This window comes from Lissotriton helveticus, chromosome 7 (genome assembly GCF_964261635.1).
Source record: "Lissotriton helveticus chromosome 7, aLisHel1.1, whole genome shotgun sequence".
Classification (NCBI taxonomy): Eukaryota; Metazoa; Chordata; class Amphibia; order Caudata; family Salamandridae; genus Lissotriton; species Lissotriton helveticus.
Window position 1 is genome coordinate 982,535,826 of NC_136068.1, and position 12,929 is coordinate 982,548,754.

The 12,929-nt window shown below is 43.1% G+C and overlaps 1 protein-coding gene across 1 annotated transcript in view; it reads left to right on the plus strand.

Moving 5' to 3' along the window:
• Positions 1-1,532: 1,532 nt before the first annotated feature.
• The window catches only part of MYOZ3 (myozenin 3), a 35,640-nt gene continuing 24,243 nt past the window's right edge, over positions 1,533-12,929 (plus strand). Inside the window, exons 1-5 of the mRNA XM_078653603.1 lie at positions 1,533-1,670; positions 8,096-8,185; positions 9,073-9,239; positions 9,929-10,160; positions 11,076-11,262. Of these exons, the coding sequence (XP_078509729.1) occupies positions 8,104-8,185; positions 9,073-9,239; positions 9,929-10,160; positions 11,076-11,262 (668 nt within the window). The 5' untranslated portion in view covers positions 1,533-1,670; positions 8,096-8,103. The remainder of the gene's footprint in view (positions 1,671-8,095; positions 8,186-9,072; positions 9,240-9,928; positions 10,161-11,075; positions 11,263-12,929) is intronic.

Below are 12,929 nucleotides of genomic sequence, written 5' to 3' on the forward strand. Positions count from 1 at the left end.
TTCTGTTAATCTCCCTGTGGAATGTCGTTCGCATTGCTCTTGTGGAGTTAAAATCCTATGAACATGGACTTCACGACATAAACACACAGAACGGAAGGCGAGAGGACTCAGACTCCAGCAGTGGGGTCAGGGGTCACATATGCATGCACTGAGAGACACACAAGGACACAGACACAAAGGTGTGGAAACACGGGCATCAACACTCAAGCAGGAGGCAATCACACAGGCAATTACAGCAGGCCCGCAGGACACACTAACACCAACACCGGGGGTTACTAATAAGGACCTCTGGGCTTGGAGACACAGGCTCAGCACTGGCCACGGAGGAGAGGCTCTGATAAATCGACATGACTGGCACGGACGCGGAGATGGGCAGCGGGACACAACAAGCATAGATAGTGAAACACAGGAAGAGATAGAGAGACACAGACATGGCTAGAGAGATACTGACGTATAGGAAGACACTTACTGCGAAGACACAGCTAAATAGGAAGACACGGAGCGGGAGACACAGACGTCGATAGAGAGACAACGACATGGATGGGGAGACACACAAGGCCATGGAGACACTGGCTAGGATTCGGAAGACACGGGCATGGGGAGACACATACGTGTATAGGGAGACACTTGATAGGAAGAGACAGGCATGGGTAGAGAGACACAGACATGGATAGAGACGCATGCATGAATAGAGAGACACACATGTTTAGAGAGACACTTGCTTGTAGGAAGACACAGACATGGATACTCTGGCTGGGGCACACGAACATGATAACTGAACTCCACAAACGTCCACATCTCACTGGCATCACCTCCCACCATAAAGCGCTTCCCAAACAGGGTATCCCACTAACAGTTGATGAACTTTTCTAATTGGACAGGCAACTGCACCAACAAGCAAAATAAACGGAAAGGTGGCTCTATAAAACATATGTAACATAACAAGATGCAAGAGCAATGCAGGAATAAGCCATTGTGTTTGCAACAAGCAAGCATGCGTGTCTTTAAATGAGCATAACATGCACTCTCTGACAAGAATTAAGAAGTTAAAATAGATTTATTTTTTCTTACAAACCATGAAAAGTTAGTTATTAAAGTTACAAAGGAAATACATCAGTATTAGAAATACTGTTCTCGTTAATTAGAGCATTACAAAGGTATGGAGCAGCTCAAAAGTATGGAATGGCTAATCTTTGAACGGCATTGGACGGTCATTGTCACTTTCGGCTAAATCCAGGCCGTCATCTTTCAGCAGTTACAAATCATTTTTTAGATACTAAGACAACAATTTCGGTTGTGTCCCGGTGAGCTCATCAGTTTTGTAAACTTGTTTTCCTAAAACTTGGGAAGTTAGATGTGCGTGACCAGCAGTTGGGTGAGGGGTCATTCACAGAGGGCGCCAACTGCTCTCCTTGGCCCCACCTATCTTACTCCCGCCCGCGCTGCCCCTGCCAGAAATAAGTTTATGAGGTAATGCCCGGAGAGTCTTGGAGTGCCTGGGGAGCGGTGCACGGGCCGGGCTGACAGAGGGAGCAGGGACTGAGACGAAACAGGTGCAGGCGGAAGAGGGTCCCCTGGCGAGGAGGCCGTGTGAAGCTAGAGAGAAACGGGAGCCCCGCGACCAGGAAAAGAGCCTGCACCCCGAAGTAGAGCGCCATCCCTACGAACAGGTAAGTGCCCCCGGGGCGACTCTGAAACGAAGCACTCTCTGCACAAATAGATAAAGACCCCCGGGGCACAGCGGAGAGGCAGAAAAGAGTAGAAAGGAATATATTTAAAGGGCTCGGATAGGAAATGAATTCGGTCACTGCAGCTCAATGCATCCTTACAACACTAAATTAACACAAAAGGGTGGTTGATGTTTAAGGTATTTCAGAGTATGGGCCCTGCCACCCGCCAGAAATCACAACGAATTTGCTACTTTTTTTTGTAAAAATGCCAATATATTTGCATATAGCTCATTCTCGTCGCACTATCAGTCCATCTGACCCAGGCGTCTCACAATTCATGATTGTCCTTCGTTCCTCACATTGTTTGATCATGTGCCGAACGCTCCGCACAGTAGAAAACAAAACGATGGGGTTGCCCGGTGTCCCCCAGGACCCGGGATTAGGATTAAATAAACAACAGCGGTCCTGTCGGGTATGTCAATTTCTTTTTTAGAGATTCAAAACAATATTGGCTTGTAACCACAATCAAAAAGTCTTTGGTAAAAGAACAATGTAACACACACCGGAAATTAAGTTTCAAATTATATATTCTTAGATCATATCAAATATTGAAGGCTAAAGCAATATACATATTTAGTTACACACAAAGGGAATCCAGTGACTGGTGACTTGTGGTAATAGGTGATATGAAAAACACACTATATACAGAACAAAAATGCAGTGCAGTAAACGGGGATAAAATTCTGGTTCGTCTTGACAACTTTGTACATATGGCCCAGAGTCAATTCAATTGTTTCATTATTTACATGGGCAGTGTAAAGACCTATTGTATGCGTCGACGTTTCGACCCAAATTATAGCGCAGTGTAGGATGCGTTTTAGTAGGGTCTTCTTCAGGACAAGGGGTGTGGGGGGGCGGAGGTATGTAGCCGAGATGCAGAATGCTAAAAAGTCTCTGTAGAGGCAGGGTCCAAGCAAATCAGTCCAAGTTACCTTAATGAGTTGCTTTCAGGACACTAGATCTCCACCAGCCGGTTGGAGTCTGTGACCAGTTCACATGTGTTTACGGATTCAAGCCAGCATCCTGCCTTCTCTTACTCTGAGAGTTTTTCATATCACCTATTACCACAAGTATATGTAAATGTAAATGTCCAGTATTTGTAAAGCGCGAACAATTACCCGAAGGTGTCAAGTCACCACAGTCACTGGATTCCCTTTGTGCGTAACTAAATATGTGTATTGCTTTAGCCTTCAAATATTTGATATGACCTACAAATATATAATTTGAAACTTAATTTCCAGTGTGTGTTACATTGATCTTTTATCGCGCATACTCCACCCATAAATGAGGATGGTATGTTCTGAGTTGATATGCGGCCATTTTTTCCAGTGTTTGGTGGATACCCCATTGCCGCCCACGTCTGAATGATGCTCACTGTCGGGTTCCACGATACCTGCCAAGTTTGCATTTTCTACCCAATGCGAACAAATGGGCATGAAAAATGCCAGTGCTTTGGTGGAGTTATGCCACAATATATTTTGGCGGTAGTCTAGAACGGAGTATTGTTTCGTAACTTTACTGTATATTGGTATAGCTTGAAGAGTGCTTGGGGACTATGTAGCGCTAACATGGAGTGAATTTTCAGAAGCAGTATTTAATTTGGTCTAAATTGGCTTTGGTTGGAAATGGGTATTTAAGGGTAAAATGAATTGTGTTGGGGCAGCCTCTGGGTAGCTTGAAGTTTATTTTGTGTTAGCTTGGATTGCATGGTGTGCACATGCTACTACCGGCTCTGCCATTGCTACTTTTGCACTCAGGCAGAAACGACAAATAAACAGAGCACTTAAGACTCTCACTTTCTGTAGTTCCTACACCTTGCCTTTCCCCTAGACTTTTTACACTGAACATGATGTTTTATGGGGATAAGGTTAGGGAAGAGATCAATTATGTTATGTAATTGGAGGCCAAAGTGTGTGTGATGTTACTGCTGTTATCCTTGGTGAATACTCTGTATTTGGGGGATAACTGGGAGGGTATTTGAGAGAAGCAAAGAGTGTATATGAGACCAAGTGCTGAGAATAGTTCCAAGTTTACATGGGTAGTGTTGATTGTATTAGTGGTGCTTGGGGGGAATACAATGAGCTCGTTTGGAATGGATTTTGGTAGTTTGGAGGCATTTAGTGATTTCTTGGGCAATATTACAGTAAGTTAGACTATTTTTGTGGTAAGTTAGACATTTTAAAGTGTAGGCTGGGGTATACTGAGTGGCTACTTTATGCCTATCTTGCAGTAGCTTGATAGATCGTCTTTAGTGGCTGATTGAAGTGTATTTTGAGGAAAGAGGAGAGCTTTGAAAAATATTTTATACTTTTTTTCTTCTTTTCAAGAGGTCTGGGTCCTTACAGTGACTGTCCACCACAGCTTTTCTTTAACCGTTTCAGAGGGTTAGGGAGAAGGGGGACGGGCATGTAGGTATTGCTGGGTATCAACACTGGTGGTAAGGTTCGTTTTTACTGTAGCTCTGCAAACTGTTTCAGCCCTTTGAATCTTAGCAGGTATGGCATAGATGCAGCCCGGCTCTAGTTGGTGCTATGAAGCGGGGAGGCCACGGCATTGCTGGGGATGTGAAGCATTCAGACTCAGGAGTTGGTGGCTCTGTATTGGCGTTTCTTCATCTTGTTCTTGTGTCGGAGACCTAATGCTTGGACCAATCTGGAAGGTTCTTTGTGTCAAGGCCCAAAGAGGCTTGGATCTCCTTAATGGCGACCCTTACACCGTTACTGGATACGTCCGTGTGGCAGACCGTTCTATGACTTGTAGTCATAACTTTACCTCTGCTCCTTCCACAAGAAGGGTCTCAGCAACATTTCAGCAGCAGATATGTACCTGCACGGTAGTGTAGGTTCAGAATTCTGCAAATCTTGATAATAGACACTGCAGCATCTTATAGCAGTTTATTCTCTTTGTGGTTCGGACTCCTGATCAGCCTTAGAGTTTATAGGCTTGGGCTCCCCTGCTGCCTTTGTTATTATGAGGGCAGCCGAATCACCAATCAGATTACTACTACCCATCAGAAGAGTTCTTTGTTAAGCTTCGTCCAGGCCTCCCAAACTGTGGAATGAATTTAGCCATACTCTTTCTCTGGGTGTCTCTCTTTTTCTGTGTGTGTGTGTGCGTGTGCGTGTGTGTGTGTGTCTCTATATATCTATCTATATAGATATCTATATATATCTAAATATCGACCTATATATAGATCTCTCTCTCTCTCTCTCTCTCTCTCTCTATATATATATATATATATATATATATATATATATATATATATATATATATATATATATATATATATATATATATATATATATATATATATATTTTTTTTTATTATTTGGTTTTTTCAACAAACCCAGTCCTTTATGGGGGGAGCACCCTCCAGCTGGTGCTTGTGGCGAGACAGGGCCACCTCTCGCAATATTATCTCTCAGCAAAAGAATCTTTACACGGCACTCTCCTTGGTATGATTATAATTCTTCCGTGATCAAGAACTTTGTGTTTGAAACGCGTACGTGGAGAAGAAGGAGGTCTGAATAAATTAATTATAATCCTACCAAAGAGAGTGCCGTGTAAAGATTCTTTTGCTGAAATATGTATATATATATATTCTTTCATTGTTATATATATGTAAAGTCAGAGTTCTCTTCTACACTAGTATGGTAAAGAAGACTTTTGGGTCTCATAACTGCAGGTTATGGGTAAAGACATGATGCGGTATACATAAATGCCGTAAGGTGATGAATCCTTAACACTACTTGCTTCACTCACTAACTGCGAGCATTCCCAGGGCAAATGGAACCTATGTATTCTACATATTCCATATCATCATTCAGTCACTCAGGTGTAACAGGTTCCAGGAGAAGTTTTGCAATAAGATCCCTGGGAAAGTTTATTAAAATGGCCCTACAGAATCTGAACAAATACAACCTGCTGGTATTTATAGATGTACTCCGGCACTCAATAGGTACATAAAGTATCAATTTACGACATTGTTTGGTCTTCAATTTTTTTTCTTCTTTTAATATCTTTCACAGGTTTAGGACAACAGAAGGAAAAATTATTTAGTTAGGGACATAGGGCCCGATGTAGGTGGCCATTACCGGTCGGTAACGGCCGAATTCGGCCGTTACCGACCGGTAAATGGGTCATTGAGATGTAGGGGGCTATATTTTACAGAATCGGTAAATTTACAGATTTGGTAAATTTACCGATTCTGTAAAATACCGAATCAGTAATTTTACAGATTCAGAAAATTCCTGATGTAGGTAGCACTGTTTCCAGTGCTACAGGCCTTTTAGATTCGGTATTTTACCACCCAATCCAATTGGGTGGTGAAATACAGAATCCAGGTGTGCATGCACATCTGTGCATGCACAGCTGTGCATGTGACACACAGACATGTCGTAAGGGCATGTCTGTGTGCCACATGGCACAAATGCCCGTCTTTGGGGTGCTAGAGGGTGTCAAAGTGACACCCCCTGCACCCTTGCAAAATTCAGTATTTACCGATTCGGTAAATACTGAATCGGTAATGCCCATTGATTCCTATGGGCTTCAATGCCCATAGGAATCAATGGGCATTACCGATTCGGTATTTACCGATTCGGTAAATACCGAATCCTTCCGATTCGGTAATTGTAAAAATACAATTAACTACATCTGCCCTCCTCTTTTTTACCACTTCTTAAATACCGATTCGGTATGAATCGGTATTTAAGAAGTGGTAAAAAAGATTTACCTACATCGGGCCCATAGTATCTACAATTCATACTTGTCTAACAGTTAATTAAAGACTCCGGTACATTCATTACAAGGTTGTCTTTTCCTCACTGAACACTGCTCCTACAATTGGACTGCAAATATGATTTTGTAAACCAATATTAAAATGAGGAATATACCATATTGAACAATTTTGATTTTGTTCAACAACCTTGTTATGAATGTACCGGAGTCTTTAATTGACGGTTAGACAAGTATTAATTGTATATACTATGTCCCTAACTGAATAATTTAATAATTTTTCTTTCTGTTGTCCAAAACCTGTGAAACGTATTAAAAGAAAAAAAAAATTGGAAGACCAAAGAATGTTGTAAATTGATACTATATGTAATTATTGAGTGCCAGGGTACATCTTCCATAAATACTTTGTCACAAAGGTCTTTTACTTTGTGCAATCACACCTTCGGTGGTAGAGTGTGTCATTACCCTCAGTGGCACCATTACTGTACTAAGGGGCATATTATCAAGACAGGCGATAAAATTATTGCCGCTTTAGCAGCAGAAAACTGCCGCAAAAATGGCGATAATGGGCTTTATAATATGCTCTATGGAATTCCAATTGAAGCCCAAGTTAGATGTGAAGGACATCTAACATGGGCTTCATTTGGAATTCCATAGAGCATATTATCAAGCCCATTATCACAGTTTTAGCGGCAGTTTTCTGCCACTAAAGCGGCGATAATTTTATCGCCTGTCTTGATAATATGCCCCTAAATTCTCTATACTTTATGTTTTCTCTCATATTGTATGCCCGCTAAATAGTTAGTTTTACGATGTGCGACATTTTGTTCCGCTACCACCTTTTGTCAGCTATACAGCCAGCTGGTAGGTTAGTTGTGAGGCAACATCACTTATAGTGCCTTGGGAGCAGGTTAGAAAAAAGGGCCTTGGAAGTAAGGTCTTTGGGGAAACTTAACAATAAGATCCTGGGAGAGTTTAACTCCGATGTCCCTGGCTGGTGAAGCTTGTTATCAAGACTCCTTTGGAAGCACAAGCCTCCAGGTAAGCTTAGAAACAATATCTCAGAGGAGGTGTAAAAGTGAACTCCCTGTGAAAATATAGGAAGGAACCCACGTGGAAAGCTCCCTAACTAATCTAGGGAGAACTTTAACATTGAGCTCACTGCAAATGCAAAGAAGTAAGGTCTGGTTAGAAGCGTAGCTGCGAGCATCTGCAGAAAACTTAATGATAAGACCCCTGTCAAAGGTTTGCAGTGAACACAGCTGTGAGACCCTGGAGAGTGGCAGATGTGAGTAAGACCAGGAAACGTAGCGCTGATGCTGCTGGGAGAACATGTGGCTGAGGCCTTTAGGAAGCGTCAACGTGTGAGGACCTTGGAAAAAGTTACCTATGAGACTCCCCGTTGAGCTTAGGAGTGAGTCCCCTGGCAAGTGTAGGAGTTAGGCCCATGGTGAAGATTGGCACGTAAGTGGGATCCTAGAGAGGGCAATGGCACCCAGTCCAACATGTAAACTTAAAGGTAAAGAAACATATCAGGAAGCTTAGCCTGGAAGAGTCGAGGAATCGTGTCATCAATTTCTGCTTTTCTAACAGGCCTCCATTGCAATAAGGTACTTACCTTCTTATTTCAGACAGCACCATGATTCCAGCATCTCACTCTGAGATGACGAGGCAGCAGAAGAACAGAGCCCGGGCCATTGTGAGAGAGATCACAGGACGAGGTAAGAATGAGCACGTATGACCAGAGATGTTTGATTGCCTCCAAAACTCTCCAGGGCTTGAAGGGCCTCTGCCTCCATCAACTATGCCAGGATGCATACTTCCAGAGATCACCGCGTTTCTCACTCAGGCATCTTGTTGTTGGGGTGCCCTGCCAGTTTGTGCCACCGTGAAATTTTCCTGCCACTGGCTTGCTCCCTTTTCTCTAGACTAGCACCTGTGATAGATTCCCCAAACAATCAACCCGTCCAAGGCCATGAAATTAGAAAGAGTCAGAGACTGGTTACATGTATCAAGAATGGACTATCTTGACCAAATGTTTTTTCTTAATTCCCCAAGGTAGTTTTGTTGCCTAGGAGCCCAGCCTTGCAAGGTTTGCTTCCTGGAACGTGAGTACAAAGGACAGCGCAGTCTCTCTTTTGATTTGCTAACACTGCACGCTTGTGCATCGACCTTCCCCCTGCTGTCCTCTTGTCACCCTGGAGTGAGGTAGTTGGCTCTAAAAGTGAGGAGAGTAGTGTGCTCTCCCTAGAAGAACCCCTTATAAAGGGCCTACTTTGATCCTGCCCTGTATGCTGCCATCAGACATGGTGCACAGCAAGAGAGCGAAGAAAGACTATTTTAGGGAGTAGAGAACAATAACAACAAAATGCACGGCAAAGGAGAGCGTTGACTGCATAGGGATTATGGTCTGGGCTCAAAAAGGGGTGCTTAAATAAAGTAGTAGAAATGTCGCTCTGATAATTTCAGTCCTAGAAAGTTTGAGGTGGTATCAGCAAACTATGAGTAGAATAAAGGAAAAATCACCAAGAGCAGTGGACAGTAAGGCAATCAGCCCCTTTACAATAACCCCCTAAAATAAAGCATTGCTTCATTGTTTATTCTCTAGGTATGCCCATAAATGTCCAACTGGACCTAGGCAAGAAGGTCAGCACCCCTCAGGATGTGATGATGGAGGAGCTGTCGCTGCAGAACAACAGAGGCTCGCTGATGTACCAGAAGCGGCAAAAGAGGGTGGAGCGCTTCATCCTCGAGTACCCCGACAGCACCAGGCCGGTGAGTACCCACGGCTCGTACACCATGCGAGATAGAGCTGCGCCACTGCGAAGGGTAACTGCACACAGCGCAAACAAGACCGGGACACTGGATCCTGGTCACAATACTTGCCAATCACATTTACCGCCCAGGCACTTATTGAAAGATTGCAACAAAAGAAATATAATTAACAAGCATATTTCATGTTTAATAATGCTTCCTGCTTGCCCATATCAGCTCCTGGCAGTCACAGCGTTTTGACTCTGATTTTCTACAGTATCATCTCTGATCTCCTAAAATGCAACAAACCATGTGGCCACAATGTAGGCAAAATATGTACACCCCTTGTAATATACCATGTTGGTGTAGAAACTGTACTTGAAACTTTGGCAATGTCGGTCCTGGAGGGCCAGATCTATGGCAGGTTTTTAAGATAACTACATTTATCTAAATGTGGATATGCTAAAAATCTGTCATGGATCCGACCTGTCCAGGTTACCCTGTCGCAGATTTTGACCTATGGATTTGAGGCAAAAAAAAGTATAGTTTCGATGTCACAGGAACCATTTCCAGTTTAAGTCCCCCTTTCTCCCTAGAGATATGATCAAAGATGTGTTTGAGATATTGCCAAAACCCACTTGGGGAGGTGCTCCGTTTCGGTGCATTATCACGTGACAGTACTAAGTTGAACTTTTTGATATCTTTCTCAGGCTGGGAAACATTTAACAACTGCTCAAATTGCATCAGCCACTGGAGGTATCAACGGCCCAGCAGGAATGGAACTTGTGGATGGCTACGCTGATGGATCGCCGGGCAAAGAGAACTACAGGACAGAGGTCCACGTTCCTCCGTCCAGCAAGGGGGCACCACCCACCTTGCCAAAGAAATTGATAAAATCATTACAGATGAAGAGATCTCAAAACCCGGGGGCTATCGCTCCAGGTGAGGCAGCCAAAGCATTTGGATAAAGCAAAATAGAAAGGATACAGGGTGGAAAGAGAAGATGGTTTGCAGTCTTCACTCAACTGACAGGTCTTAGGTATAGAGCAGATCTTTAGTATCATACAAGTCCTCAGCTTTACTAACTCCCTAAAGATTTGATCTTTGGAAGACAGGGATACTGATGTAAGAAGGACAGAAAGAAGGAGTGAAAGCATCGAGGTAGACATTGATCAATCATTGTCTCTTCCAACTCCCAGAGCCCGAGGAAATGCACTTCATGAATTTGGCTATGGGGTAGATCTTTTTTATCTGCTGTGCATTTGAGCTTATTAATATTGTGAAAGTTTAGGTTTTAGTTCACCAGATTAAGGCATTAAATTCCGAATAATGTCTATTATATGTTATTGAACAATTACAGCTTTTCTTCAATTCCTAAATAACTTTTAGGACCTTTTAGCAAAGCTGGACCTGTCTAGTGAAAACTCCTAAAATCATTTTTACTCGTTTAAAAAAATTGTTAGGTTTGCTTTTCAAAATAAATATCCAAATTTCATTTCCCCTTTATAATCTTGCCTCAGTGGAGTAGAGCTCCTCAATTTGACTATGCCTAATACTCTAGTCAGGTGCTTGAGGTGTGCAGTTGAGTACTGTCAGCTTTCAGTTTTCCCCTTCAGTTCATGAAGAGTGTATGAAGCCCTGCACTGTTTGTAGGCTGAGTAGGCAAATTGAAGGAACTAGAAAGAATCATAACCGAAATTGCTCATTGTAGCGTACAAGGAAAAAATGGCTCAGAACAGTTTAAGAGCGGCATTGAGGGTAGAGAAGTTGAGAGACTGATCAGTTTTTTCAAGCAAAGCCTGCTTCCTACTGCCACTCTCAGATGCTAATGAGCAGTTTCTTCTCGCCTCCTCTTAGGTTATTCGGGGCCCCTCTTTGAGGTTCCACATGAGAAGTTCAACATCACAGCCATCCCCAAATCCTACCGCTCTCCATGGTGCGAGGAACTGGACTACCAAGGCAATGCAGTCACAGTAAATGTCCCAGTGGATCTTCCAGAGCCCTCCATAAATTCTCTTGATGTGGAGAACAGGTCCTTCAACCGGTGAGTTACATGGAGATATTCCCTGAGGGAGCTGGTTTATAGAATGGTTTGGCACAGGTTAAGCTCACCTTGGTAAGGTTGTTAGCACCCCTCATCTGTAGGCCACAACGCAGGCAGCACTCCTGTTAGTTGTACTAAAAAGACAAAACGCTGTCTTCTTCAAGTGAAAGGAATTGGGGGTTCCCACTGTCTGGGAGGTGGGCTCTCCTCATTTAGTCAAGATTGGAATGAAGAAGTAGGACGAGAATTTGACTCTTGCAATGAGAAGGCAATAACTGTCAATCAGGGCTCTTGGTGCTAGGACACCAGACCCAATAGGACTCTGTGGGGCAACAGAGGAGAGGGCTTGAAAACACAGAAGCTTTCACTGCCTTGCAGAAAGTAGGACAGAAGCCATGCATTTTTTCTGTGCCTTCCAGGAGGTAGTGCTTTCTAGAAGGTAATTGGACACAGGAGAGGGCCTGCAAACACAGGTGTTTTCATTGCTTTCCAGAAGGTAAGGGGACAGAGGAGAGAGGGCCTACAGACACATATGTTTTCAGTGCCTTCGAAAAGGTAAGTGGACAGAGGAAAGGGCTGTAGACAAACGTTCACAGTGCATCCCAGAAGAACCTTTTGTTTTTTATTTATTGTTTATACTATGCTCTTGAACAATTCCTGTAATCTAATTTTTGACCATGTAAAGCGCTCCGATACGCCCGGGTCTAGCCAGGGCTATATAAAACCTTTCAAATAAATAAATAAATAAGGGTAAGATGATGGATCTAACAGAGAGAGACGGTTGATTCTAGAACTTAACCAACATGGGGCAACTTCAGATTGTGAAACAACATTTACATCGCAGATTTTACAACGCGTGCAAACAAAACGCGGTTGTTACAATAAACACGTTTTTACAACGCAGTGCCATTACTACGCAAGTTGTTACTGCGACTTGCGCTAGAGGGTGCTCTAGACTAAGGAATAGTATGATTTACTATTCCAACACTTTCCATATTGTTGCACACACTGGAGTTGGAATAGTAAATCATACTATTGCTAAGTGTAGCGCTCGATCTAGCACAAGTCGTTGTAACGCCTTGCGTTGTAATGGCAGTGCGTTGTGACAACGCGGTCATTGTAACAACCGCATTGTGAATGCATCATGTAGTAAAATCCGCACCGTAAAGAGTCATATTCCTTGAGATCTCTGCATGGATGACTATTTTCACAAGCTGCTCATATAAACAATAAATAATTATGTTTACTTGTGGTAAAAGGACACCTATCGTTGCTGAATACACTGTAGCAAACATTTGCTGGTGACAGCACCTCATTATTCATTCACAGCTTCCATTCATCACCACCTATGAGTCCTTAGAATTCCCTAAAACTTTGTATTCGTTGTGGGCTCTCTGACATGAGCAAATTCCACAACATCTACATTTGAGAATTCTCTTGGCAAGCTCCAGGAATTTCTAAGTCACTCTCAAGCATCTAGAGTCAGAGTCAATGTTCTCAGAGTGGCCCATATTTTTCTTAGTCAAATAGGGCGATCAGAGTTTCCAGTCCTGGGCTTCCCTTCAGACTCATCACGGCAGTTACAATGACCCAGGACTACAATTCCCAGAATGCATTGGCTGACCCAGGACTACAATTCCCAGAATGCATTGGCTGACTAAATCAAA